We start from the raw sequence: 26,069 nt of genomic DNA, 5'->3' as shown, positions 1-26,069 counted from the left end.
AAGCAAAGTTTAAAGGTCTATTGACAATGGGAGGAAAATACGTCTAGTGCTCTCTGTATCAATGCCCCAACTCTGGGTTTGTGTGGCATTGATCTAGACAGCACTATACATAGTGCCCCTGAAGTTGTGCCATGCTGTGGCCCTGGCCTGAAGCTTGCCACCACTTGAGACCCATGCATGGACAGTGGATCCCTCCAGCCTCAAGTTGTCACTGTGCGGACTGCTCACTGGGTGCCTCTGGGGCACTGGGCTGTAAAGATACAGCTGTTGCCTGCTGGAACCTCCAGTGCCAGAGCAGCAGCTGGGACAGGGGTGGTTTGAGGTAGACGTCTCTGCTGGTCATTGTGGATACACCATTTGACTAATTTTTTTTAGCCACCTTCTTGATTCCAGAACTTTTGTAGCCTTCCTCTTAATCCATTTCTGATTTGGAGGTTTTTTTTTTTTCTTTCAGTTGCAGAGCTATTTTGCTGCATGTGAGGATGAGACCCCTGCCATCCGGAACCATGACAAGGTCCTACAGCGTCTGTGTGAGCACCTGGACCACGCCCTGCTGTACGGGTAAGGTGGAGGAAGTTTCCAAAGACGACGGAGCACAACCCAGGCCATGAGTAGCCTCCACAGAGAAACCCTTAGCTTCTCTGCCTTTTCTTTCTTCTCTCCCCTTGGCAGAAAGGGATTTGTCCCACTCAAGTGGGCCACAGTCTCTCTGTAGTTACCCCAGTAAATCATCTCTGGGCAGACATAAATGATGGAGGGAGGATTTGCCACAAATGATATGATGGTGTGAAGGTGTGCTGGGTGCCTGGGAGACCTGCTGGGGATCCATCACTTCCTGCCTTGCGCTCACTGCTGGACCAGCCGACTGCAGCTTCCCAGGTTGGCCCCATGCAGGTCACAGCAGCTCCTGTCCTGTTTTCTCAGACTGCAAGACCTCTCCTCTGGCTACTGGGTGCTCGTGGTGCATTTTACTCGGAGAGAGGCCATCAAGCAGATCGAGGTGCTGCAGCACGTGGCCACCAACCTGGGGCGCAGTGAGTAGTCACAAGGAGACGCTGGGGAAGGGACCAGCTCCACCTTCGGTGGGTAGCTTGGGGCTCTGTCCCAGGTTTACCCTCAGGGTCAGCCCTGGGAGGCGAATTACCTGGTGGTGTCCAGTAGCAGTGGGGTGTTAAAATGCCAGCACCAGGCCAGGCATGGTGGCTCACACCTGTAATCCCAGCATTTTGGGAGGCTGAGGAGGGAGGATGGCTTGAGGCCAGGAGTTTAGACCAGCCTGGGCAACACGGTGAGACCCCATCTCTACAAAAATTTAAATATTACATGGATGTCTTGGTACACACCTATAGTCCCAGCTACTCAGGGGCTGAGGTGGGAGGATGGTTTGAGCCCAGGAGTTTGAGGCTGCAGTGAGGCATGACCACAGCATTGCACTCCAGCCTGGAAGAAAGAGTGAGACCCCATCTCTAAAGATTTAGGAAAATGGCCGGGTACAGTGGCTCATGCCTGTAATTCCAACACTTTGGGAGGGTAAGGCAGGAGGATCCCTTGAGCCCAGGAATTTAAGGCTGTATTGAGCTATGATCACACCACTATACTCCAGCCTGGGTGACAGAGTCTCTGTCTCAAAAAATAAAATACTAGTAATAAATAATAAATTTATAAAATGCCAGCCCCCTCCATGAGGCCTCTTTTCTCCCTGCATATGATGGTTTTTTGGCACAGCAGTGATGGGGAGAAGGAGGGCGAGCTGCCAGCGAGAGCTGGACTCCTATGGAATCCCAGCCTGAGCACGTGCTATGGAGTCTGGTTTCTCTCCCTGAGCTGGGATCACTGTTAGCCTACAGGATCAGTGCAGAGTCCTGGCGTTTCTTGACCTGTCTGAAGTGTGCAGTCTGCCCTCTTTATCAGAATTTCCTGGCCAGCTACATGCTGAGGTCTGACTAGGAAAATAAAGCACTCAGGGGTTATGGTACCCCACCAAGCACAAAGGCCACTGAAGTGCCTGGTCCCATTACCTGCTCTTTCTTTCCTTTCTGCGCTTGCTTGGCAAATAAAAGCCAGCAGTCTGAGAGGCCTTCCTGCCGGTTACTCCTGCCTTTGTTTGCAGGCCGTGCCTGGCTGTACCTGGCCCTCAATGAGAACTCCTTGGAGAGCTACCTGCGGTTGTTCCAGGAGAACCTGGGCCTGCTGCATAAGTACTACGTCAAGTGAGTGTCTGGGACGGTCTGTCTCCCCTAGCCTCAGAGCTCCCTTTCAGCTACCTCCCAAAGGCTCTTGTCATGCAGACAGCACAGTGTGCCACATCAGTGATGCCAGAGAGCCATTAGAACCTTGCCAGTAGCTGGGTAGCCTTCACCAGGAGCACCGGTGTCCCATCTGGGCTCCTGGGTACAGTCTGGGTCTCTGCTGCTCCCTGGTCCTCCTCCCAGGCTTCAGACCTGACCAGTGCCCATGCTTTGGCTCAGCCTTTGCTGGGGTTGCTGCAGGAACAGAGTGTGTACAGCAGCTGCTGACAGCCTGACAAGCCTTGTGCTCGTCCATCTCTGAAGACACTGGCAGGACAGTGCAGTGTGGCTGCTAACCTAGTAGGAGATCGCTGAGAGGGTGGTGGGCAACAGCTATATCAAGCTGGGTGCCGTCCAAGGTGGGGGACATCACGTGTCAAATTTCAACACAGCTGGTATGTTGGTAAGGTTAGGCCAGGCTGGTAAACAGACCCAGAGGCACCATCGTGGCTTCTCATGTCTTGCAGGAATGCCCTGGTCTGCAGCCACGATCACCTGACGCTCTTCCTGACCTTGGTGTCCGGGCTAGAGTTCATTCGTTTCGAGCTGGATCTGGTGAGACACCAGGGCTCTCACTGCTTGTGGGAAGCAGAGGAGGGGGCAGGGTGGGGGCAGGGTGGGCGGTGGCTTCATTTCTCAGGTCTTGTTGAGGGAGCTTGTTGAGTATGACTGGGCTTGAGCAAAGCTTGTTTCTTCGGGCGAGGGAAAGGTTTCAGGGTCCATCGAATTGAGTGAGAAGAGAAGTGATGGCAAGAATTCCTGGTTCAGGTGACTTTTTCCTATCTCCCTATCCAACTTGGAGAAAAGCCACATTGCCTGGAGTATCTTAGCCCAGAAGAACTGGCCTTCATGTTTAGGATGTGAAGAGTTAGAAGGACAAGGCAGATTCAGCCTGGTGCTTCTGGGGTTCTGAAAAGTGTCATCAGCTCCATGAAGAGCCTTCAGCCACCCTCTTCAAGTTCTCAAGTTTCTCTCCCCATCACACCCTGTACAAACGGGATGCTGGCCCACATGGAGCCAAAGAGGCTCCCAGGCACCTGTTGGACTGGGCTCAAAATGGATGCAGCTGCCCCGTCCTAATCAAATGACCTTCCTTGGGCCAGGCGCAGTGGCTCACACCTATAATCCCAGCACTTTGGGAGGCTGAGGTGGGTGGATCACCTGAGGTCAGGAGTTCGAGACCAGCCTGGCCAACATGGCGAAACCTCGTCTCTACTAAAAAAATACAAAAGTTAGCGGGGTGTGGTGATGGACGCCTATAATCCCAGCTACTTGGGAGGCTGAGGCAGGAGAATCGCTTGCACCTGGGAGGTGGAAGTTGCAGTGAGCCAAGCCACGTCATTGCACTCCAGCCAGGGCAACAGAGTGAGACTCTGTCTCAAAAAAATAAATAAATAAATAAGAGAGAGAGAGAGAGAGATAGCGGGGGCATCAAAGGGTGTAGCTGAGTTCTGACAGCTCTGTCTTCCATCAGCCTGAAGTCCACAGCTTTAAAAGCCAACACTATTCACATTGCTCTTCTTAGCAGCTTTTCTTTGAATTTACTACTTTAAGCCATTGATTTCTCAAAGAGGCACATCTGTGTCTCCCAGGCCTGGATCCTGCTGTCTGCAGAAGGCCGCTGCACGAGGCCTCCCACCAAACGGGCCTCCTCTACTCTCTCCTCAGGATGCCCCTTACCTAGACCTGGCCCCCTACATGCCCGACTACTACAAACCTCAGTACCTGCTGGACTTTGAAGACCGCCTTCCCAGCTCGGTCCACGGCTCAGACAGTCTGTCCCTCAACTCTTTCAACTCCGTCACCTCCACCAACCTGGAGTGGGATGACAGTGCGATTGCCCCATCTAGTGAGGGTGAGTGGCCCCAGGGCAGAAAAGCTAAGCCCCTGTTGTGAAACAGACTTGAACTGCTTAAGCCTGGCTGGGTGATGTCTTCCTTGGCTAGTTTTGGTCTGGTGGCTGAAATTTGCAATTAAACAGGGCTGGCCATTTCCCAGATCTTCATCTCCTCAGAGTCCCTGTGGTGGCTAAAAAGGGGATTCTGGGCACAAAAAGCTGAAAAAAAAAAAAAATATATATATATATATATATATATATATAAAAAAAAATATATATATATATATAAAAAATATATATATATATATATATATAAAATATATATATTTTAAGGTTAGACCCTTTTCCAGAAGGTTCTAGTCACATGCCTGTGGCAGTTTTCTAAGCAAGGAAGGTTTAGCAGTGAGACCTGGAAACCTTGTCACAGGGTTGAGTGTTGCCTGTTCTGGGGAGCTTGTCTGACCCCACATTCTTTGCAGAAAGAGGTTAAGCAACCCCTAGAAGAAGAGAGAACCAGGCAGGTCTGAAGCGCAGGGAAACCTTGCCACTGTGTCCTGTGTGTCCGTCCGATTTCTCTGAGTTCCTTCTGCGCTCGCTGATGTGTTTGGGATGGTCGCACCCTTTGCATCAGGGACCGAGGAAGAAGCTGCAGGTCATTTTGTTGTCTTGACCCAATGATTTACTGGAACAGCCTGGTTTCTTTCAAACCTTAGGCCCTGGTGTTCATGGATAAAACTGGCCATTTTCCCCTCTTTATCTCCTGTGGGAGACCAGAGCCCTTCATTTACTTCACCCCACCACCTCACCTCCAGGGAAGGGGATCCCAGCCCCAATTTAGCCCTGGGGCACCCTAGAATTGCCTCAGCATTGAGACCTTGACCTTCCCCTTTCTTTATTTCTGCTGTACCACGGGTTATATGTCCCAGGAAGGGAGGTCCCTCTCAAACTTGCTGTTAGCAAGACCTGCATTGCTGACCGTGCAAGCTGAAGAAGGCGGCTCAGTCTCCTTAGGTTGGGCCCATGGGCCACCTTAGAGGAGTTGGAGGGGTGGGCCTTGCCGGAAGAGCCAGGGCAAGGATGGATCCATGGATGGAGGTGTCCCCTCAGCAATTTGGAGATTGTGCAACTGCAGCTGCCAGGGCAGTGTCTCCTTGCCCTGCTAGGGTATGGAGGGAAGGCATGTAAGAGGTAGAAAACAAAGCTAGGCACAGGCAGCCAGGCTTCTCTCTGCCAGAACCAGCTTCTGGATGTGGAAAGGGGTCACCCTGACACGTCTTTCCAGCTGGTTGGAGGCTCCTGGGCCAGCGCCTGAGCTGAGAGGCAGTCAGGGCCCTAGTAAGTTTCCCCAAGGTTGTTGGATACAATGTAGAAAGTTGAAGTTTTCCTCTCCTATTTCCTCCCCATGTCTCCCACCCCATTTCCCCTCCCCTCCCTCCAGTCGTCCTTCCACTGCCTGTGTTTCTAATCTTCAGTTTTGTCCCTCGTTTTTGTAGATTATGATTTTGGAGATGTGTTTCCAGCAGTGCCGTCTGTACCCAGCACAGACTGGGAAGGTGGGCCAGAGTCCGCTGTTACCCTCTTTTCCTGTTTTGCAATGTTTCCATGCCAAGCTTGCTGCATGTATCAAATCAGCTCCTTATTATTTATAATAATATCCATAATCATAATAAAGCCAAGTTTGGTGTTCTAATAGATGGAATTCTGCAGTGGGAAAACTCAACCTCTAGCCATAGGCAAATCCCTTCTCCCAGTGCAGGGCTCCTGCCTTTGCTCAGTGGCCTTTCGGAGTCACTAAGTGGCTGCATTTCGGGGGATACAGGGTCACCCTTCCTGATTCCAGTGCCAGCTGATGCTCTCGGGGTGTATAGGGCCTGACCCAGTGAACCAAGACTTGTTCTGGAAAACCATGCCTTTAAACATGCGGGTTGTAAGCTCCTGCGGGTCAGATGAGCATCGAAGAGAAAGAGCTTGATTCTTTCAGTCTGTTCCTAATGGCTTCCTCTTGGGTGTTTTGGAGTGGTTGAGGTCCAAGTCAGGGAACTGCCCAGGTACAGCTGAAACTTCCTACAGACAGAATCTCTTTGAAGCTTTAAAGCAGATTAAAAGGAAATCTGCCAGCCCTCCCACCCTGTCTGCTGGGCAGTAGCAGTGCCTGGGCATTTTTCTGCCTGAAATTCCACTTCATAAATTCACAAAGCTATTCCCAGGTTGCCACCATTACTCAAAGCAAAGGCTATGTTGCCAATAAGGTGAATGTTTCCCCCTTAAATCTGAGGCCATAGCAGATCCCTGTTATTTTACTTTATGTTATTTTATTTTACTTTTTGAGACAGAGTCTCGCTGTGTTGCTCAGGCTGGAGTGCAGTGGTGTGATCTTGGCTTACTGTAACCTCCACCTCCCGGGTTCAAGCGATTCTCCTGCCTCAGCCTCCCAAGTAGCTGGGATTACAGGTGTGTGCCACCACGGCCGGCTAATTTTTGTATTTTTAGTAGAGACAGGGTTTCACCATGTTGGTTAGGCTGGTCTCAAACTCCTGACCTCAGGTGATCCACCCCACCTCATCCTCTCAAAGTGTGGGATTACAGGCATGAACCACTGCACCTGATCCAAATCCCTGTTATTAAAGAGACTCCTACCCTCTGGGCCACTTCCAGCCTGGAACAGGGGAGGTGAGGGAACCTGGCCTCTGAACAGGGGAGGTGAGAACTGCCACACCCTGAGGATGAGGGGCACGTGGCTCTCCCCGCATTATTAGAGACGTGATCGCTGAGTAATGGGTGACAGGTGATCCGTTCCCAGATAATATGAGTATGAAATACCTTAACTCTGTGAGAAATAAGATGTGGCATTGGGAAAAATAAACTATGACACTTGGCCAAGAATAGCATTGAAGGGTCCCCTGTTTGAGTTAAATTAGCTTGGATTCCAGAATTCCATCATAACATCATGTACCCTCTTAGCCCCTCTTCTTGCAGCACACATGCTGGATATTGTTTTTTTTTTCCCTCCGATTCTAACAACTAACCCCCCTCCTGACACGCCTGTTGCAGTCACTTGACAAGCAGGGCCTGACCTTCCTCTACAGCCTTTCAGAGCTCCCTGCGGCCTGAGAACTAACAGCCCAGTTGCACTGCTTGCCTCAGGGCAGGGTGAGATTTCTGGAGTTCCTGGAGCAGGATTCCTGAGCTCACTCTGGCAGCTCACCCGGGGAGGCTCTGTCTTCTCCTTGGACCTGGAGGAAGGCAGGACTTGGGGCAGCTCCAAACTCTGAGCCTGGGGTGGCCTTCCCCTGGTCTTTGGCTTATTTACAGAGCTGGTGGGCATGCGGGCCTTGACACCCACCACATCTCATGATCTGCCCACTCACCTCTCAGGGCTCCTCTTGGGTGCAACTGCGTGTGCTGAGGAGAATCACAGGGGCCGGAGCAAGAACACATGGGCTTGGCAGGAGCCTGCTTTGGGACCGAGAGACACGGTTTTCTGTATCTTAGAACTTAGGCTCTGAGATCCCCGGAAATCTGGAAAAAGTCCCCGATGTTGCTGGTCTTTTCTGGCAGAGCTACTCATTGCCTTTAGCCTCCTCTTTTGTCCTTATATTAACAGACAGCAGACTTAAAAAAAAAAAAAAAAAAGGGCCAGGCTCACACCTGTAATCCCAGCACTTTGAGAGCTGAGGCTGGAGGATCGCCTGAGCCCAGGAGTTTAAGACCAACCTGGGCAACACAGGGGGACCCCGTCTCTACTAAAAATATAAAAATTAGCCAGGCTTGGTGGTGCACGCCTATAGTCCCAGCTACTCTGTGGGCTGAGGCAGGGCAGGAGGATCACTTGAACCCAGGAGGTCGAGGCTACAGTGAGCTGTGATTGCGCCACTGCGCTCCAGTCCGAGCAACACAGCGAGATCCTGTCTCAAAAAAAAAAAAAAAGGACGGTGTGCTGCATCAGCAGACAGCTGCCCTGTGGCTTCCAAGAGGCACTAAGTTGACAGCTGGTTGGGCCCCCAGTGGGGCTGTGGGGTGCATGTTTGCCTCTTTTCTTCCGGGCAGACAGCGGCCAGCAAGATGAGCATTGGCCGGCAAATAGAGCACGACCAGCCATGGCCCTTGCCATTGACCCTCACCCAGGCAGTTTCACCAGCTGGGCCTCAGCTCTCTGCTTGGGTGGCTCCCATCTGCCACTGGCCATATGGGCTGTGTGCTTCACCTGCCCGTGCTCCCTCTCCTGCCCTGTTCCAGTAACCAGGGGCAGATGGCTGGCTGGGGCGGGATGTCTAAGCCAGCTCCCCTCTTGGGGGCCGTGTCAGGGTATGACTCAGAAAGGACCAGTCAGTGAGCTGACACTTGAATGAAGTGGAGTTCTCGGCCGGGCGCGGTGGCTCACGCCTGTAATCCCAGCATTTTGGGAGGCCGAGGCGGGCAGATCACGAGGTCAGGAGATCGAGACCATCCTGGCCAACATGGTGAAACCCCAGCTCTACTAAAAATACAAAAATTAGCTGGGCATGGTGGCACATGCCTGTAATCCTAGCTACTCGGGAGGCTAAGGCAGGAGAATCACTTGAACCCGGGAGTTGGAGGTTGTAGTGAGCCGGGCTCGCGCCACTGCACTTCAGCCTGGCGACAGAGAGAGACTCCGTCTCAAAAAAAAAAAAAAAAAAAGAAAGAAATGGAGTTCTCAGCACCACCCTTGCAGGGGCACCTGGTCCTGCCCCCGAGGAGTGTGTAGGGTCAGGGGTGCTGGGGAGAAGCAGCCTGGGGGGCGGCCTCTCGGACCCCTGTCTTTGCCCCTTCGCACCTTGTTCTCATCGCCCTGCTCTGTCATCTTGTCTCTACTCTGTGCTCTGGGCATTTCCCTCTGCCCCATGGTTCCCACCCCTTGGGCTCCCATCCTGTCTCCTAGCCTCTGCCCCCACTCTGCACCCCTCACTTTCTCTGCTGTCTTCCTCCATTCTTCTCCCTTTGTGTTCCTTTTACCTCTGCAAGGGACCCTTCAGAGGACTTTGGGCACCTCTCAGCCCTACAAGTGGGGTATGGGGCTAACGGGGCTGCTGGGTACCCCTGTAGCGTCCTGGCAGGAAGGCTCTGAGGGTAACGTAAGAGGCGTGCAGCCTGGCTCCTCTCTAGGGCTCCCAGCCACCCATGGAGGCCTCGAAGTCACCATCCCTATGGGACTTAAGCCTGGAGCTTGAGCCTGGAGGCTGCTTCACCGCGGGGGCCCTTAATACAAACTCAGCCAAATTGTTGTGAGCTCTGGAGGGCCCCCAGGGGTGGTGGAGATGGTGTTCCTTCCAAGTTGCTCCTAAAGTACAAAACCCCATGTCCTGTTAGGTTGTGGCTTCTACTCGAAATAGGGCCACCCCTGTCAGGTTTCCCTGGGAGGAACTGGCCAGCCTGCCTCCCTCCTGGGCTAACGCATGCTCTGGGGGTCGGGGACCCTGGGGGGTGCCTGACAGGGTGTCTCCTGCTTCCTTGTCCTCCCAGATGGAGACCTCACAGACACAGTCAGTGGTCCCCGCTCCACAGCCTCCGACCTGACCAGCAGCAAGGCCTCCACCAGGAGCCCCACCCAGCGCCAGAACCCCTTCAACGAGGAGCCGGCAGAGACTGTGTCCTCCTCTGACACCACCCCCGTGCACACCACCTCTCAGGAGAAGGAGGAGGCCCAGGCCCTGGACCCGCCGGATGCCTGCATGGAGCTCGAGGTCATCAGGTCAGCAGGGAGGGGCCCAGAAAGGAGCTGAGGTCCTGGGGTCCAACCTGTCCACTCCCAGCATCAGCTGTTCATCCAGGGCAGACCGGGACACCCCCTGAGGGCAGTTGCATGCCTTTCTGGAAACCCTTCCCACCTCTAGGAGGTTCTTTGAGCAAGAGGAAGTGGAGGCCTGTCCTAGTCAGCTCGGCTGCTGGAACAAAGCACCGCAGACAGGCGGCTTCCACAACAGACATTCTTTCTCACAGCTCTGGAGCCTACAGTCCGAGGTCAGGGTGCCGGTGTGGCCAGCCTCTGATGAGGGATTCACAGATGTCCCTCTTCTCGCTGTGTTGTGGCGGGGAGTGGAGAGAGAGCTCTCTAGGGTCCCTTTTATGAGGGTGCTGATCCCATTCCTGAGGATCCCACCCTCAGGACCTCATCACCCCCCACCCCCTGATACCATCACATTGGGAGTTAGGATTTCAACACAGGAATTTGGAGGGGACACACACATTCACTCCATTGTAGGGCTCAAGCCCTTGGAAGCAGGTGGCACAGGCAGCGACCGTGGCTGGTGTCTGGGGCCATGTCCAGGCTGCCAGGGCGTTTGCTGGGTCTGCCTAAGATCAGAAAGCACCTTCAGGCTGTACTTCTTCCCAAGGGAGTTCTTGGAAGTTAAGATACAATTTCTGAGATTCATTGAAAGAAAAGTATCTTTGTCATATGGGCAGGACATGGAAAGGAAGGACGTGGTGGGTGGCCAGCAGGGACTGTCAACCAGAGCCTCCCCAGCTCCCTGACCTCCCCGACCCCCTCTTGAAACTTCACACTGACTAAGAGGAGAAGCCCTGTGTGCGTGTCAGACTGCCCAGGCTTGCTGGCCTGAGGCGGGGGATTGCTCCCCAGTGACTGGAGCCAGGAGGCCACCCCATGGGCTGGTTCCAGTCCACAGCAGCATCATGCTCAGACCTGGGGTCCCTTAGCTAAGCCCGCTCCAGCCAACCTGGAACCAGAGTGGGACCTGGAGCGTGAGCCCAGAAAGCGCTGAGTGCTTTCTGGGTGATTCCTCCATGATGATGCCTAAGGGAAGTGAGGTCAGCTCGGGATCCACATCCGAAGGGGGGCTGAGTGGAGGGGGCATTGCCTGACCAGCCATGGCCTGTTTTTCTTTCCTAGAGTGCAGCTAGCTCAGCTGTTCCATTAGGAGGAATTCAGTAGACCCACTCTGGGGTTCCTCTGGCTGCAGCCATCTGTGCCCAGCCCATGCTACCCCCACCCCGCCCCTGCCAGCAAAGGGGGTGCCTCGGGGCCTGAGCCACTGTTGTCCTCTGACCCAGTGCCTCCACCCAGCACTGCCTAGGACCACTGACGCGCTAGCTGTGCCCTCAGAGGCTACATGGCCAGCATTGCCACCGTGACCCAGCCTGGTTTTCCTCAGCACTGGACTACTCAGGGGTTAACTCTCTCCCCATCGTTACTGTCCCAGGGTCACCAAGAAGAAGAAAATTGGCAAGAAGAAAAAGAGCAGATCAGATGAGGAGGCAAGTCCACTCCACCCCACCTGCAGCCAGAAGAAATGTGCCAAGCAGGGGGACGGTGACAGCCGCAATGGCAGCCCAAGCCTTGGGCGGGCCTCACCAGACACTACGCTTGCCTCCCCCCAGGAGGAGGGAGAGGGGCCGAGCAGCACCACGGAGAGCAGCGAGCGCTCCGAGCCGGGCCTGCTGATCCCTGAGATGAAGGACACCTCCATGGAGCGCTTGGGGCAGCCCCTGAGCAAGGTTATCGACCAGCTCAACGGGCAGCTGGACCCCAGCACCTGGTGCTCCCGTGCTGAGCCCCCAGACCAGTCCTTTCGGACCGGCTCTCCCGGGGATGCCCCGGAGAGGCTGCCGCTTTGTGACTTTAGTGAGGGGCTTTCAGCCCCAATGGACTTCTACCGCTTTACCGTCGAGAGTCCAAGCACTGTTACATCAGGTGGCGGCCACCATGACCCTGCAGGGCTTGGCCAACCGCTGCATGTTCCTAGTAGCCCTGAGGCTGCTGGCCAAGAAGAAGAGGGAGGAGGAGGAGAGGGACAGACGCCTCGGCCCCTAGAGGATACCACGAGGGAGGCTCAGGAGCTGGAGGCCCAGCTGTCCCTGGTCAGGGAGGGGCCTGTGTCTGAGCCAGAGCCTGGGACCCAGGAGGTTCTCTGCCAGCTCAAGCGAGACCAGCCCAGTCCGTGTCTGAGTAGCGCTGAGGATTCTGGGGTGGATGAGGGACAGGGGAGCCCTTCGGAGATGGTCCATTCCTCGGAGTTCAGGTAACAAGACTCTGCAGCTGGCATGGGACTCTCCCAGCCCTTGAAGCTGGGGACACTGCGCCTCTGACCTCCAGATAAATTAAGCACTAGGAAGACCTAGCCTGAGTGAGAAGGGGTGTGAGCCTCCCTCCCTAACTTTGGCTCCTAGTGGGAGGCGGAGGCACTACCCCCTGGCTCTGGGGTGGGGTGTGGCCTCTCTCACCGCTGCCTGCCTGACACCTCGCCCTCCTGACTTGGCCCTCACAGAGTAGACAACAATCACCTGCTCCTGCTCATGATCCACGTGTTCCGAGAAAACGAAGAGCAGCTGTTCAAAGTAAGTCCTAGGAACTCAGGAGTGAGCAAGAGACGGCAAGGGCAAGGCGGGATGGGCCACCGCCCCCGCTGGAGCGGCAGGAGCCACCTGCCTGACCCTTGTCTGCTTCGGCCCCCAGATGATCCGGATGAGCACCGGGCACATGGAGGGCAACCTGCAGCTGCTGTACGTGCTGCTCACAGACTGCTATGTCTACCTGCTCCGGAAAGGTGCCCGCCGCCCCCGGGCAGACAGCGGGTTGTAGACGAGGCTGACTCTCAGCCCCTTTTCCCCAGTTCCCTTGCCCTCTGAGTGCCTCCCGGCTGCCTGGCATGCAGTGATGGAAAGGCACCCCAAGGAAGGTGTTGCCAGCAGCCCTGAGACGTGAGCCTGGGGCTCCCTCTGTGAGCACTCCACGCCATTCTCCTACTGCAGGGCAAGGAGAGGCCCTCTAAGAGGGGGGGCTGTGTCTAAGAAAATGGGGCAGGGGGAGGGAAAAGAGGCCTGTGGGGATAATAGGCCTTGGGGTCTCCTCTCTCAGGGGCCACAGAGAAGCCATACCTGGTGGAAGAGGCCGTTTCTTACAATGAACTTGACTATGTGTCGGTGAGTCCAGGCCCCGCAGTTGTGCGCCTGCTGTAGGTACAGGGCTTCTCAAGCCACTTACCCATAGAGCTGCAGGGCGAGGCACGGCCCCTTACTCCCTTCCCGGGGTTGGGCACCAACTTAACTCTCAGAGAGGCTTCTGTACACGATGCTGGGGGTAAGAACCAAGCTTGAGGTCGCCTCTTCCCGTGCTAGACTTCTGACCGTCCCTCCCTCACTCATGCCAGCCCCTGGCCTCTGGGGCTTTACTTGGTGGCGGCCCGGGGTGTGCTTCTTCCTCCCCAGCAAGCGCTCAGCCTGGCCAAGCTGTCTTCTCCACCAGGCAGCAGCTAAGCCCCAAGTGCATGTCACGGTGTGGTTTCTGGCAGGTTGGCCTTGACCAGCAGACGGTGAAGCTGGTGTGCACCAACCGCAGGAAGCAGTTTCTGCTGGACACGGCTGATGTGGCGCTGGCTGAGTGAGTGGCAACCCCGCCCCTCTGGAAGGATTGGAGAGTTCGCAGCTGCCCATAGGTGTGGGTGGCCTGGGGGTCAGGGGTGGAGGTGGAAAGTGGGAGATCCAGGAGGGGAAACCAGATGTATTCCCTCTGGAACCTGCATCTGCTCAGAGAGGCAGGCAAGTAGACGACAATCATAGGACTCATGTGGTCAGCCCAGGTGACCTCAGCCCCTGGCGACTCTTGGGGGTGCTAGCATGAGTTGTCGGACAGGAAGGCAGGCAGAGAGCCATGCTGCTGGGCCAGGCGTGCCCTTGAACGCCTGCATCCTTGTCGTGGCTCAAGGTCCCACCCGTTGAAGTCCTGCCCACCCTCTTTGTCTGTCTTCCCTCACTGTCAAAATCCAAGGCCCCTTGGCCATTGAGAACGATCAGGCCTGTTCCAGTTGTCATTTGATGACCTTGGACCTGCGTCATTGCCGCACCTGCCGCCCTGGTCACTGGGTCTAGCCAGGTCTCTCCCCCAAGTTTCTGTGACCCCTCCAGGCCAGCAGCGCTCAAGACTAAGCCCTGTCCAGTTGAGGCCCTGTTCCCAGGCCTCTAACCACAAACCTCACTCCCTGTGCAGGTTCTTTTTGGCTTCTTTGAAGTCAGCCATGATCAAAGGCTGTCGAGAACCTCCCTACCCCAGCATCCTGACGGATGCCACCATGGAGAAGCTGGCACTGGCCAAATTTGTGGCCCAAGAATCGAAGTGTGAGGTAAGAACCTGGGGAGGAAGCTGAGTGCAGCCCCTGAGATGGCAGAGCAGCAGCCGCCTTGGCGTGAGCGTTAAGGGATGCACGTGGATGTCTTTGCCATTTCACAGTCGCCTACCTGGGCGGGGCGGGGCTTTCCCACCCTGGAAGGGAGGAAAGTCATGTCCACCTTCCTACCTGGGGTGTGTCCTAAGGTTAAGACACCCTCGCTCGGCAGGGCACAGTGGCTCACGCCTGTAATCCCAGCACTTTGGGAGGCCAAGGCAGGCGGATCACCTGAGGTCAGGAGTTCGAGACCAGCCTCGCCAACATGGCAAAACCCCGTCTCTACTAAAAATACAAAAATTTAGCCAGGCGTGGTGATGGGCGCCTGTAATCCCAGCTACTTGGGAGGCTGAGGCAAGAGAATTGCTTGAACCTGGAAGGTGGAGGTTGCGGTGAGTGGAGATCACACCACTGCAGTCCAGCCTGGGCGACAGAGCGAGACTCCATCTCAAAAAGAAAAAAAAAAGAACCAGTCCGGGCTCAGCCACCTGCCTGGCCCAGGCCTTACTCGCTTTGTCCCCCGTGCCCGCCCCCGCATCAGGCATCTGCTGTCACCGTGCGCTTCTACGGCCTTGTGCACTGGGAGGACCCCACAGACGAGTCCCTGGGCCCCACGCCCTGCCACTGCTCACCCCCCGAGGGCACCATCACCAAAGAAGGCATGCTGCACTACAAGGCGGGCACCTCCTACCTGGGCAAGGAACACTGGAAGACGTGCTTCGTGGTGCTCAGGTGGGAGCCCTGGCAGCTCTAGGCCTGGGGCTTGGGCCCTGGGGTGGCTGGGCTGTCAGGTCCCCAGCGGGGATCTCTCTGCAGCAGGTCACTGAGGGAGCAGCCTGAGGAGAGGACGCTTCCCTTCCCTACAAGAGCTTGGAGTTGACTTAGCTCAGGCTGTTAGAGCTTCTCTGTAGAGCCAGTCATCTTTGGGGCCCCAGGAATCCCTGAGTGCCTCAGGGGAGGATGCAGGCTTGGTCCCCCGATGAACCTTGAGCTGCGCCCCAGGTCTGCTGAGGTGGCCACGTTCCCTGCTGGGCCCCCAGGCCCTTCTTCACCCTGCCTTCCGTAGATGACAGCCCCTGGTGTCCTTTGCCTCAGGTTCATGGCCGCAGCATGTGCGTGGGAGGGGAACCCTGGGACCTGGGCTCCGCCTGGCCCCAGTTCCTGGGACAGGCCTCACTCGCCCTGTGTTGTGCCCCTGCAGCAACGGGATCCTCTACCAGTACCCGGACCGCACCGACGTCATCCCTCTGCTCTCGGTGAACATGGGGTAAGTGTCCAGGGAGAAGCGGGTGTATCCTGGGGCCCAGAGCTGCCGTTTCCCTGGTTTGAGATGGCTGCCCCTGTTGGCAGTTCAGCCTCGCCCTCAACCCCACCCCATCCAGCGGCCCTGATAGGTGGCCTGGGGCTTCCACGCTCTGAGGGCTGCAAGGAGCCCACAGGAGGGGAGGAGGGGAGGCAGCAAGGAGCTCCTGGCTTAGAACAGGTCCAGTCTGATGGGGGAGGCAGGCCCTTCCCCAGAAGCTCCCGGCCTGATGGGAGATGGACGTTCGGGTATTTGGGAGGAACAGCAGGCCCTCAAGAGGAAGCATGCATGAATGAATGCGGCCGATTCTCAGAGGGCCAGTGGGACAGCTGATTCCCAACCCCTCCTGGCCATGCTTGGGTATCTAGAGGATCTTGGGCATCCTGGAGGTGAAAGGCATTGCACAGCAAGGCGGTGGGTGGGGCTCCCAGACCTCTCCTGGGAGCTGGAGGGGCCTGGAGAACCCTCTGGTATCCTCCAGCCCCCAGGACGGTGGGGCAGACCCTGTGCCGCACACCCCGCACCAACCCTGGGGGCTGTCACCCCGTGCTGCCCTTGCCTCCTCGCTCCTGTTTCACCCTCCTCCTCTGGCCCAGGGGGGAGCAGTGCGGTGGCTGCCGGAGAGCCAACACCACGGATCGGCCCCACGCCTTCCAGGTCATTCTCTCCGACCGGCCCTGCCTGGAGCTAAGTGCCGAGAGCGAGGCCGAGATGGCCGAGTGGATGCAGCATCTCTGCCAGGCTGTGTCCAAAGGGGTGAGCTTCGCCTGCCCCCACCGCGCACCTGGCTTGCCTGACCCACCCAGACCCCCAGGGTCCCATCCCTAAACCCATAGTCACAGAGCAACCTGAGGGCCAAGACGGACCTCCAGGGGGCAGCCCAGGAATGGACCCTGGAGCTCAGAGGCATCACCCCCATCCCCGCCTCTGCTCCCGATCCCTGGAGGGAGATCCCTGGAGGGAGAGCAGAAGGGCTGGCTGGTCCCCTGGAGTGTGGAGTTCTGGTGCAGACCAGCCCTGGAGGCCCCAGCCTGCCTCTCCCCTGCCCCGCTGCCAGGTCATCCCCCAGGGCGTAGCTCCCAGCCCCTGCATCCCCTGCTGCCTGGTCCTCACGGATGACCGCCTCTTTACGTGCCATGAGGATTGCCAGACCAGCTTCTTCCGCTCTTTGGGCACAGCCAAGCTGGGCGACATCAGCGCCGTCTCCACCGAGCCGGGCAAGGAGTACTGTGTCTTGGTGAGCTGGGAGTGGGGGCGGGGCTGCAGGGCCTGCAGAAGGAAAGCTCTGGCTGCTCACCCGGGGGCCTGGCTCTCCCTAGGAGTTCTCCCAGGACAGCCAGCAGCTCCTCCCGCCCTGGGTCATCTACCTGAGCTGCACTTCTGAACTGGACCGATTGCTGTCTGCACTGAACTCTGGGTGGAAAACCATCTATCAGGTACCCAGCTGCCCAGGAAACCCATTAGCCAGGGACCCTGTGGAGTGGGAGCCACTCCCCGGGGAGAGGAACCCCTGCTGCTCCCAGGACCTGGCCCTGCCTCCAGGGTCCTGGGCACAGCCATGTACCAGGGCGCTCCTGCCTCAGCCCCGGGGGTGAGTGCCTGCTGCTCTTAAAACAAACCCAGAAGAGTCCTCACTGTCCTTGCCGTCTCTTGCTGCGCACAAGCCTGCCAGGCTGGGAGCCCGAGGCCCTCAAGCCACTCAGCATTGCTGCCTCAAGGGCCTGGGAGGGAAGGGGTGGGCCCTGGGAGGTGGGTGTGGGACTCCAGCCCCGGTGGTTCTGCCTCTGGTTTGGACTGGGCCTTGGGTGATTGAGGGTGGCCTGGCAGGAGAGAGCTGTCTGGGGGCAGAGGCCAAGGTGGGCATGTTGGTGCCGGCCCCAGACTGAGCAGACACACCTGACAGGCACAAAAACTTAGAATCAAAAGGACAAAACCCTGACTCCCAGTGAGTCTGAGGCCAAAGCTGAAAACAGAACCCAAGAAGCTTAATTCCTGACCTCAGTTCCAATCAAACAGCACGAATTGTGGTGGACCTCCAGCTGTGCTCAGATGGGGGGACACAATATTGGCAGTACCCTCTTCCTTGCCCTCCAGGCTGAGTGCCAGTGTGGGAGCGTGCTCATGACAGCCCTGCACACGCGGGTTTTGAGCACATGCTACGCTCTAGCCCCGTGGAAGCCTGGACTAGTTAGAGGCAGAGAACAGCTCAGGACAGACACCTCCCTGCAGAGCCAAACAGAGTGCAGCACCTGCCTCGCTGGGCCATCCTGAGAGCTGGGGCCTTCCCAGGAAAGAGGGAGCTCGGGGGGCACCACCCCATCCTCAGCTCAAGCCCCTGGAAGAGCGGGAGAAACTAGCAGCATGGAAGCTGTTCCCAGGGAGAGATGGGGAGGGCCTGACAGGGGTTCCGTGGCCAAGGCAGAGGCAGGCCTGGTGCCCACAAGCCCTGAAGACTCCTGTGGCCCTCAGTGGCCCTCATCTGTTCTCTGCACGCCCCAACACAGGTGGACCTCCCCCACACGGCGATCCAGGAAGCCTCCAACAAGAAGAAATTCGAGGATGCCTTGAGCCTCATCCACAGCGCCTGGCAGCGGAGCGACAGTCTCTGCCGCGGCCGAGCCTCCCGAGACCCCTGGTGCTGAGGCAGAGCTGGTTGGCGTCCCTGGTGGGCAGGAAAGGAAGGCACGCCAGCCGGCAGGCACACTGTCACGGCTGTTGTCATGCTGTCGGGAGCCTACAGCCCACCCCTGCCCTGGGTGGCAGAACCACCGAGTGTGGCTTAAGACAGGGTCCCTCCACTCCAGGGATCCAGATCAGGTGCCCGGCACCCCTGGGCATCCTGCCCGACAGGTAGCGAATGGAGGTCGCTGGAGGCAGAGGGTCCGAGCCCCGTGGGCTCTGCGGATGCACGCCCTCCTCCCGGGCCTCCGCCTCAGTCTGCAGAAACACCATCCATCTAAGGACGAACAAAAGAACCAGGAGGGCGGGACCCCCCTCTTCCTCTCCTGGGTTGGGGGCTGGGGCCCTGAGTGCCCAGCCATCCTTGTTCGTGTTTGAACACTCTCCTGGCCACGTGGGGAAGCGGGAACACGGGGTGTCTGCGCATGTTTCCTCCTCCTAGCTCCATCACTGCGCACACAGCTGCCTGCCTCGCCAGATGCAGGGGGGCGGGCAGCCCTCCCTGGCTGCCAGGAGGCTCTGCATGCCCACAGTCCTGCCCTGCCTCTCCCCTCAACCCGGCAGTGCCTGTAGCACCGAGGAGCAAAGGGGGTGGATGGGGGGCTTGGAGAAGGGCGGAGCCCACCAGCCTGGCATCCATGTTGACATCTTCTGACTGTCCCCTGCTTGGCTGGAGCCAGGCCCTTCCCTAGAGTTTCATCAGGAGCCTCCTGGGGAAGGGGTCAGGTGGTTTGGGTTTGTTTTTTAAAATAAAATAGACATGTTATATTGCCAAGGCTTGTCACTGGCCCTTTTTGAGCAGGGTAGGGGAAGGGAGCTCTCCAAATCCCTTGGGCCCTTTTCTGCAAACCTTCCTCCATCATCTGCCCTGTGCCCGACACAAGGGACCCACGGGACATGCAGAACCAGATCCGCCACAGCTGCCGGGTGGACTCACTGTCTGCAGACCCTCAGGCCCTGGGAGTTTCTCGGCCTGACCTTTGCCCTCCGTCCTGTTCCTGTTTGCTGCAGCGGCCAGGGGAGGAGCAGCCACCAGCTCAAGCCCCAGGGCACGTCTGCACTGCCGCCCACCATCTGCAGCCCACCCCGGGGCAGGGCGCTCCTGCCTCCACAGCCCCGGGGGTGAGTGCCCAAACCCAGGAGAATCCAAGCTGTCCTCGCTGTCTCTTGCTGCGCCGTCCCCTCCAGGGCTGGCCAGAGGGTGACAACCCTGCCAGGCCGGGAGCCTGAGGCCCTCAAGCCACTCAGCATTGCTGCCTCAAGGGCCTGGGAGGGAAGGGGTGGGCCCTGGGAGGTGGGTGTGGGACTCCAACTCGGGTGGTTCTGCCTCTAGTTTGGACTGGGCCTTGGGTGACTGAGGGTGGCCTGGCAGGAGAGAGCTGTCTGGGGGCAGAGGCCAAGGTGGGCATGTTGGTACCGGCCCCAGCCTGAGCAACACACCTGACAGCTGGCCCAGGTGGCGTTCTCTTCTCAGCGGGCACAAAGGGCATCCCAGGGCAGGCCTGGCAGCAAGTCCTTACCAGCCAAGGTCACTCCTCAAGTCCTACTCACCCAGGTGCCCTGAAGTCCTGGGAGCAGCGAGGGGGGCATAGGAGCCAGAGGCAGTGGGGGTGGGGGCGAGCAGGTGATGCGGGTGCCTTTATTGGGTGCAGCACTGACCTAGGCACACTCTTCTCATCGCCAGTCCTCCACAGAACCTTCTGGAGTGGATGTCAGTATCTCCATTTTACAAATGAGAGAAACTGAAGCTCTGAGAGGAAGTGACTTGCCCAGGGGTCACACATAAGAGCCACACCTGGGATTCCAATCAGCTCCCCAGGGCTCCAGAGCCCTTCTCTACTTCTGACCCTGCTGAGCATGGGCCTATAGACGGTGGGAGCCAGACTGAAGACTTGAGTCCTGGAAAGGGGAAGTCAGTCACCAGGGGCACATCAGGGGCAGGGTGGGGCAGGGGCGGAGTTGGCCATGTACCCCATGCCAGGGACCTCCCAGTCACTTGCCCCCTGCCTAGGGCTCTGCCAAAGCTGGACAGGCTAAGCCAGAGGCAAGGCAGGGGTGCCAGCCCTTTGCCCAGGGCCAGAGGGAGGCCAGGAGGAGGTGCCTGGGCTGGTTGGCACCTTCTCCCTATCCACGCTCTCCCTCCAGTCCCAAGTGACCTTTCCCCCAGATCCCAGGGTCCAGGCCCGCCCTCGGCTGGCAGGTGTGGGCACAGAGGCAGCTGGGATTGGTCGCAGCTGGCGGAGGCATGTCCCAGGCTCCGGCAGACCGCTGGAACAGCTGAGCAGAGCAGGTGGACTGCTGAGATAGACCAGGGACACCAGGCAGCCACAGGCCTGTCACACCAGGACGCTTACCCTCTAGACATGGCCTCGGGCCCCTGCAAACCCCAGCCCCGTAGCCCTGCGAGGTTACAGACAGCCTAAACGCCACCACCACAGGGCCTGTGCCGTGCCCCTGACCAGGGCACAGAAGGCCACTGGCCCGGAGGCCATGGAGACGGTGCCCCCAGCAGTGGACCTGGTGCTGGGTGCTTCTGCCTGCTGCCTGGCCTGTGTCTTCACCAACCCCCTGGAGGTGGTGAAGACGCGGCTGCAGCTGCAGGGGGAGCTGCAGGCCCGGGGCACCTACCCACGGCCCTACCATGGCTTCATAGCCTCTGTCGCTGCTGTGGCCCGAGCAGACGGGCTGTGGGGCCTGCAGAAGGGGCTGGCTGCCGGCCTTCTGTACCAAGGCCTCATGAACGGCGTTCGTTTCTACTGCTACAGCCTGGCGTGCCAGGCTGGCCTCACGCAGCAACCAGGTGGCACCGTGGTTGCGGGAGCCGTGGCGGGGGCACTGGGAGCCTTCGTGGGGAGCCCTGCTTACCTGGTGAGTGGCTTGTCTCCATCCTCCACCATCCCATGACCCAGCTCCCGCAGGGGCCCTGCAGCCTCCAAAGGCAGGGCTCAGTGGACCTGGGTGGGGTGGGGCAGCCGGGGTGGGGCTGCTCCCTGGAACATCCTAGCCCAGGCCTGGAATCTGCCCCTTGGCCCAGGGCCTTGCTCTGATCCATGCTCCCCTGGGGTCCCTGCCCCACTGGTCCTGAGCCAGGGGAGGGGGCAGAGGGTGTCAGATGTGCTGGCTCAAATCCTGGCTTGGTTACTTCTCTTCCCGCATGGCCTCATGTACGATAAGAATAAAAGCTACCCTTGAGGGCCTCCTCCTCGTGTGCACTCTGCAGGGGCGCCTCAGGGCCACCCAAAACAAATAAAAAATTAAAAAATGTTTTGAAGAAAGCTACCCTTGGCTGGGTGCAGTGGCTCACGCCTGTAATCCCAGCACTTTGGGAGGCCGAGGCGGGCAGATCACCTGAGGTCAGGAGTTTGAGACCAGCATGGTCAACATGGTGAAACCCTGTCTCTAATAAAAAGTACAAAAATTAGCTGGGCGTGGTGATGCATGCCTGTAATCCCAGCTACCGGGGAGGCTGAGGCAGGAGAATCGCTTGAGCCCAGTTGGCAGAGGTTGCAGTGAGCCAAGATCATGGCACTGCACTTCAGCCTGGGCAACACAGCAAGACTCTGCCTCAAAAAAAAAAAAAGAAAGAAAGAAAGAAAAAAAAAGCTCCCCTTGAGCAAAGGCTCGCCTCGCCCTTGGCTGGTGCTGGAGAGTCATTGTCTCAATCCTCAGAACAGCTTTCCAACCGTGACAGAATTGAGGCCCAGAAAAGGTTAAGTAACTTGCTCCAAGTCACACTGAGACGCAAAACCCAGGCCAACCCCAGAGCTGCACCTCAACCCCATTTCACTTGACCCCTAAGCTTCAGGCTCGGGACCATGGAGCTGTGAGTTTCAGGGGCACAGGGGCAGGGCGCCCTCAACACACACAGCTCATCCTGGCTCTCCCAGGCTCCATCCCCACACCCGTGTCCTCTCTGCTCCCATAGATCAAAACGCAGCTGCAAGCCCAGACAGTGGCCGCAATGGCCGTGGGACACCAGCACAATCACCAGGTGAGGCCTGCCACTCTCAGAGCTCCCTGGGGGCATGGATTGGGCATGCTCCCAGCCTAGGCAGGGGTGGCCAGTGACCCCGTGCCCTCTCCCCACAGACTGTCCTGGGTGCCTTGGAGACCATCTGGCGGCAACAAGGGCTCTTGGGGCTGTGGCAGGGTGTTGGTGCGGCTGTGCCCCGAGTCATGGTGGGCTCAGCTGCCCAGCTGGCCACCTTCGCCTCTGCCAAGGCCTGGGTACAGAAGCAACAGGTGAGGAGCTGGGGACACCTGTGCCTATCCACAGAGACACACCGGACTGAGGGGGGCCACCTGCCTCCTTCCACACGGGGAAGACCAGGGGGTGGCAACAGATGGGGCCCTGCCTCTGCCCTCAGAGTCGTGACTCCGGCCCTTGGTACCAGCAGGAGTGTGGGGTCAGCAGTGAACCCCAAAGCTGAGAAGGAGCTCAGGGTGGCAGGGCTGGGGGATGGCTGGAGGGGCCTCATCTGCTCCCCTTTCTGTAGCCCTTTTAGCCCCTGTGTGGTAGGAAGCCGGGAGGGCACGACGTGGGTGGGTAGAGAGCTGTTGCAGGGATCAGCACCTGTGCCATCCCCACAGTGGCTCCCTGAGGACAGCTGGCTGGTGGCCCTGGCTGGGGGCATGATCAGCAGCATAGCCGTGGTTGTCGTCATGACTCCCTTCGATGTGGTCAGCACGCGGCTATACAATCAGCCGGTGGACACAGCTGGCAGGGTGAGCAGGGGCGGGTCTAGGGGAGACCGTGGGGAGCTGGGAGCACCCTCCCAACACACACGCACACACACACACACTCTCACACACTCACACTCACACATGCACAGCCAGAGACACGCAGACACAGGCCAGGTATGCAAACACATTAACTGGGCTTGTTTGCTGAGCCCCCGGGTCCCAGGCACAGGCTAAGCACTTTCACATCTGGATTTTATTCCATCCTTATAATCACATTCATCTTCCTGATGAGGAAACTGAGGCTCAGACAGATCAACTGACTTGCATGAGTTCCCCCAGCCGGTAAGGGGAGGAGCCAGAACTGGAATTCAGGCCTGACCCCACAGCCTTCCCGTGGTGCCGCAGCCTCACAGGTGTGTCCAATACAAAGGTGCTGTCCATAGGGTGTGTGGGGGTGAAATTGACCCGTGTGCCAAGATGTGGTGCCAGCCAGGGCCTCGAGGCCCCTGTAGTAACACTCACCCCATGTCTTTCCCCAGGGCCAGCTCTATGGGGGCCTCACCGACTGCATGGTGAAGATCTGGCGGCAGGAGGGCCCCCTGGCACTCTACAAGGGCCTGGGCCCCGCCTACCTGCGCCTGGGCCCCCACACCATCCTCAGCATGCTCTTCTGGGACGAGCTTCGGAAACTGGCTGGGCGGGCCCAGCACCAGGGCACCTAGACGACGGCCCTCACCCCCACGTCCTGACACGGCCGGCACTTGGCCGGAAGTGAGGGCCTGCTCCAGGACAACTGGCTGTCCCAGGGCGGGCCATGGGCCCAGGCCCTGCCAGAGGTCCCGGGAGAGTGTGGACAGCTCTGGTCCATCCAGCCCCTTGGCCCACCCAGGTCCAGAGCATCCACTTCAAGTTACCACCCATTCTGTCTTCCAGACAGTTCTCTTCCTTCTCTGTACTGCGTACTGGGTCACCACATCCCAGAGCCTTGCTCAGTTATAGCAACTGCTGCGGGCGTGCACACGGCATAGGCCCAGTAACTTACATACATCGGCTCACTTAGGCCTCAGACAGCAGCACGAGGCAGGCACTTTTACTTCTTTTACCATTAGAAAGCCAAGGCCTAGAGTGGTGGTGGGCTTTGACCACAGCCACACAATTTTGAAGTGGCAGAGCCAGGACTGGAGCTCAGCCCTGCTCACCCTAGACCTATGCGCTTGGCAAGTGCATGACTGTGACAGGCCCATGGGCCCGGACTGCCCACAGGGGTCACTGTGCCATGGCAAAGGCTGGGGAGCACCAGGAGGCTGTGGCGTCGTCACCTGCCTTATTTGCTGGAGATGCTGTAGCAGAGAACCACAGACTGGGCGACTTAGACAATAGAAATGTATTTTCTCACAGTTCTGGAGGCTGGATGCTGGAGACCAAGGTGTCAGTGGGCTGGTTTCTTCTGAGGCCTCTGTCCATGGCTTACAGATGCTGCCTTCTCTCTGTGTCTGCACATGGTAGTCCCTCGATGTGCGTCTGGGTCCTGATCTCCTCCTCTTATAAGGACACAAATCTTGTTGGCTTAGGGCCCACCCTCATGACCCCACTTTAATTTTTTTTTTTTTTTTTTGAGATGAAGTCTCGCTCTGCCACCCAAGCTGGAGTGCAGTGGCACGATCTCGGTTCACTGCAACCTTGGCCTCCTAGGTTCAAGCAATTCTCCTGCCCCAGCCTCCTGAGTAGCTGGGATTACAGGCGTGTGCCACCACACCCGGCCAATTTTTGTATCTTTAGTAGAGATGGGGTTTTGCCATGTTGGCCAGACTGGTCTCGAACTCCTGACCTCAAGTGATCCACTGGCCTTGGCCTCCCAAAGTGCTGGGATTACAGGCATGAGCCACCTCACTTGGCCCAATTTTAACTTAATTATCTCTGTCAAGAGCCTATCTCCATATACAGTCACATCCTGAGCTACTAGGGGGTAGGACTTCAACATGCACTTCTGCAGGGGCCGCAGTTCAGCCAACATCATTTTTTTTTTTTTTTTTTTTTTTTGAGATGGAGTCTCGCTTTGTTGCCCAGGCTGGAGTGTGGTGGTGCAATCTCGGCTCACCACAACCTCCACCTCCCAGGTTCAAGTGATTCTCCTGCCTCAGCCTCCTGAGTTGCTGGGACTATAGGTGTGCGCCACCATGCCCAGCTAATTTTGTATTTTTAGTAGAGACAGGCTTTCACTGTGTTGGCCAGGCTGGTCTTGAATGCCTGACCTTGCCGCCCGCCTCGGCCTCCCAAAATGCTGGGATTACAGGCGTGAGCCACCGCGCCTGGCCTCAGCCAACATCATCTAAGGGCTCTCACGGAGGGCCTCCCAGCTGCCCGCCCTGTGGTCATTTGCACATATCCTGACAAGCCTGAAAGAAGCTCCGGGTGCCCATTGTTCAGTCCAGGTGCCCATTGTTCCCGGGACTGAGGCCCGGGAAAGGGAAGCGATGTGGCAGGGCCAGCAGCAGACCCTGGGCCTTTCTCTAGACTGAGCACCACTCCCCATGGGTGTGCTCTCAACGCCACACCGACCTTCACACTGCAGAGATGGATGCCAACTCCCTGGCAGGGGCAGGACTGCTGCCGAGCAGCCCCACCTGCCCTCCCAGCCACACCCCAAGTCTGTAAGTGCCGCTCCCAGGAACACCTGCTACTGCACACTCCAAACCAATAAAGTTTTATATTTTGTTTACTTCAACGACCCTCCTCTGTGGTGAATCTCAGTCTCCCCCATCCCTGACCCCCACCTTCTGCTCCCTCTGCCCTTTCTGTTTGTGAAAGCAGGATGGGAGCCGTGGTCCACCTGTTCAGCTCCGCCCTGCTGGACCCAGGTGAGGCCTGCCACCTAGTGGACCCAGGGAGGAGCATCAGGAAGGGCGGCCCCGGCCTGTGGGAGGAGAAGGCTCAGGCAGGCTCGGGCGGCAGGAGATTCCACACCGAATCAGAGCCGGAGGCTTTGGGAAGCTGGAACCAGACCTTACAAAAAGCAGGCAGAGCTGACCTCCTGGCTGTGGGGGAAGAGAGCCCAGACCTCAGGCTGAGAGGGCACAGCTGATCTCTGGCTATGGGGGGGATAGAGTCCCTACTCTCAGACCCTGGGCTGAAGGGTCAGAGCC

General features: G+C 57.8%; 2 protein-coding genes across 9 annotated transcripts in view; both read left to right on the top strand.

The window, feature by feature from the left end:
- The window catches only part of PLEKHM2 (pleckstrin homology and RUN domain containing M2), a 50,517-nt gene extending 31,499 nt beyond the window's left edge, over positions 1-19,018 (top strand). The window contains exons 2-20 of one of the 2 annotated variants that reach the window (XM_513054.8): positions 455-561; positions 925-1,034; positions 2,111-2,210; positions 2,756-2,843; positions 3,957-4,143; positions 5,619-5,678; positions 9,607-9,835; positions 11,304-12,122; positions 12,369-12,438; positions 12,557-12,647; positions 12,959-13,023; positions 13,392-13,480; positions 14,087-14,219; positions 14,803-14,993; positions 15,463-15,528; positions 16,161-16,320; positions 16,622-16,801; positions 16,884-17,000; positions 18,069-19,018. In XM_513054.8, the coding sequence (XP_513054.3) occupies positions 455-561; positions 925-1,034; positions 2,111-2,210; positions 2,756-2,843; positions 3,957-4,143; positions 5,619-5,678; positions 9,607-9,835; positions 11,304-12,122; positions 12,369-12,438; positions 12,557-12,647; positions 12,959-13,023; positions 13,392-13,480; positions 14,087-14,219; positions 14,803-14,993; positions 15,463-15,528; positions 16,161-16,320; positions 16,622-16,801; positions 16,884-17,000; positions 18,069-18,206 (3,000 nt within the window). In that variant the 3' untranslated portion in view covers positions 18,207-19,018. The remainder of the gene's footprint in view (positions 1-454; positions 562-924; positions 1,035-2,110; positions 2,211-2,755; positions 2,844-3,956; positions 4,144-5,618; positions 5,679-9,606; positions 9,836-11,303; positions 12,123-12,368; positions 12,439-12,556; positions 12,648-12,958; positions 13,024-13,391; positions 13,481-14,086; positions 14,220-14,802; positions 14,994-15,462; positions 15,529-16,160; positions 16,321-16,621; positions 16,802-16,883; positions 17,001-18,068) is intronic. The other variant, XM_009448896.4, reaches the window with a different exon arrangement.
- Positions 19,019-19,111: 93 nt separating this feature from the next.
- On the top strand, positions 19,112-25,651 carry SLC25A34 (solute carrier family 25 member 34). 7 transcript variants are annotated; one of them, XM_524516.6, is made up of 5 exons: positions 19,112-21,111; positions 22,169-22,234; positions 22,333-22,485; positions 22,834-22,968; positions 23,466-25,651. In XM_524516.6, the coding sequence occupies exons 1-5, from the start codon at positions 20,734-20,736 to the stop codon at positions 23,646-23,648; spliced, it is 915 nt and encodes a 304-aa protein (XP_524516.1). In that variant the 5' UTR covers positions 19,112-20,733; the 3' UTR covers positions 23,649-25,651. The 7 variants fall into 7 exon arrangements, 6 of the variants coding, with proteins under 6 accessions (XP_524516.1, XP_016810160.1, XP_016810170.1 ...); XM_016954671.3 differs by adding an exon at positions 23,266-23,339 and having other exon boundaries at positions 22,333-22,968; positions 23,466-23,603; XR_001718150.3 differs by having other exon boundaries at positions 22,333-23,339; positions 23,466-23,501.
- Positions 25,652-26,069: the final 418 nt, after the last annotated feature.

The sequence above is a fragment of the Pan troglodytes genome, chromosome 1, assembly GCF_028858775.2.
Source record: "Pan troglodytes isolate AG18354 chromosome 1, NHGRI_mPanTro3-v2.0_pri, whole genome shotgun sequence".
NCBI classification, from domain to species: Eukaryota; Metazoa; Chordata; class Mammalia; order Primates; family Hominidae; genus Pan; species Pan troglodytes.
This window is presented reverse-complemented; position numbering and strand designations above follow the sequence as displayed.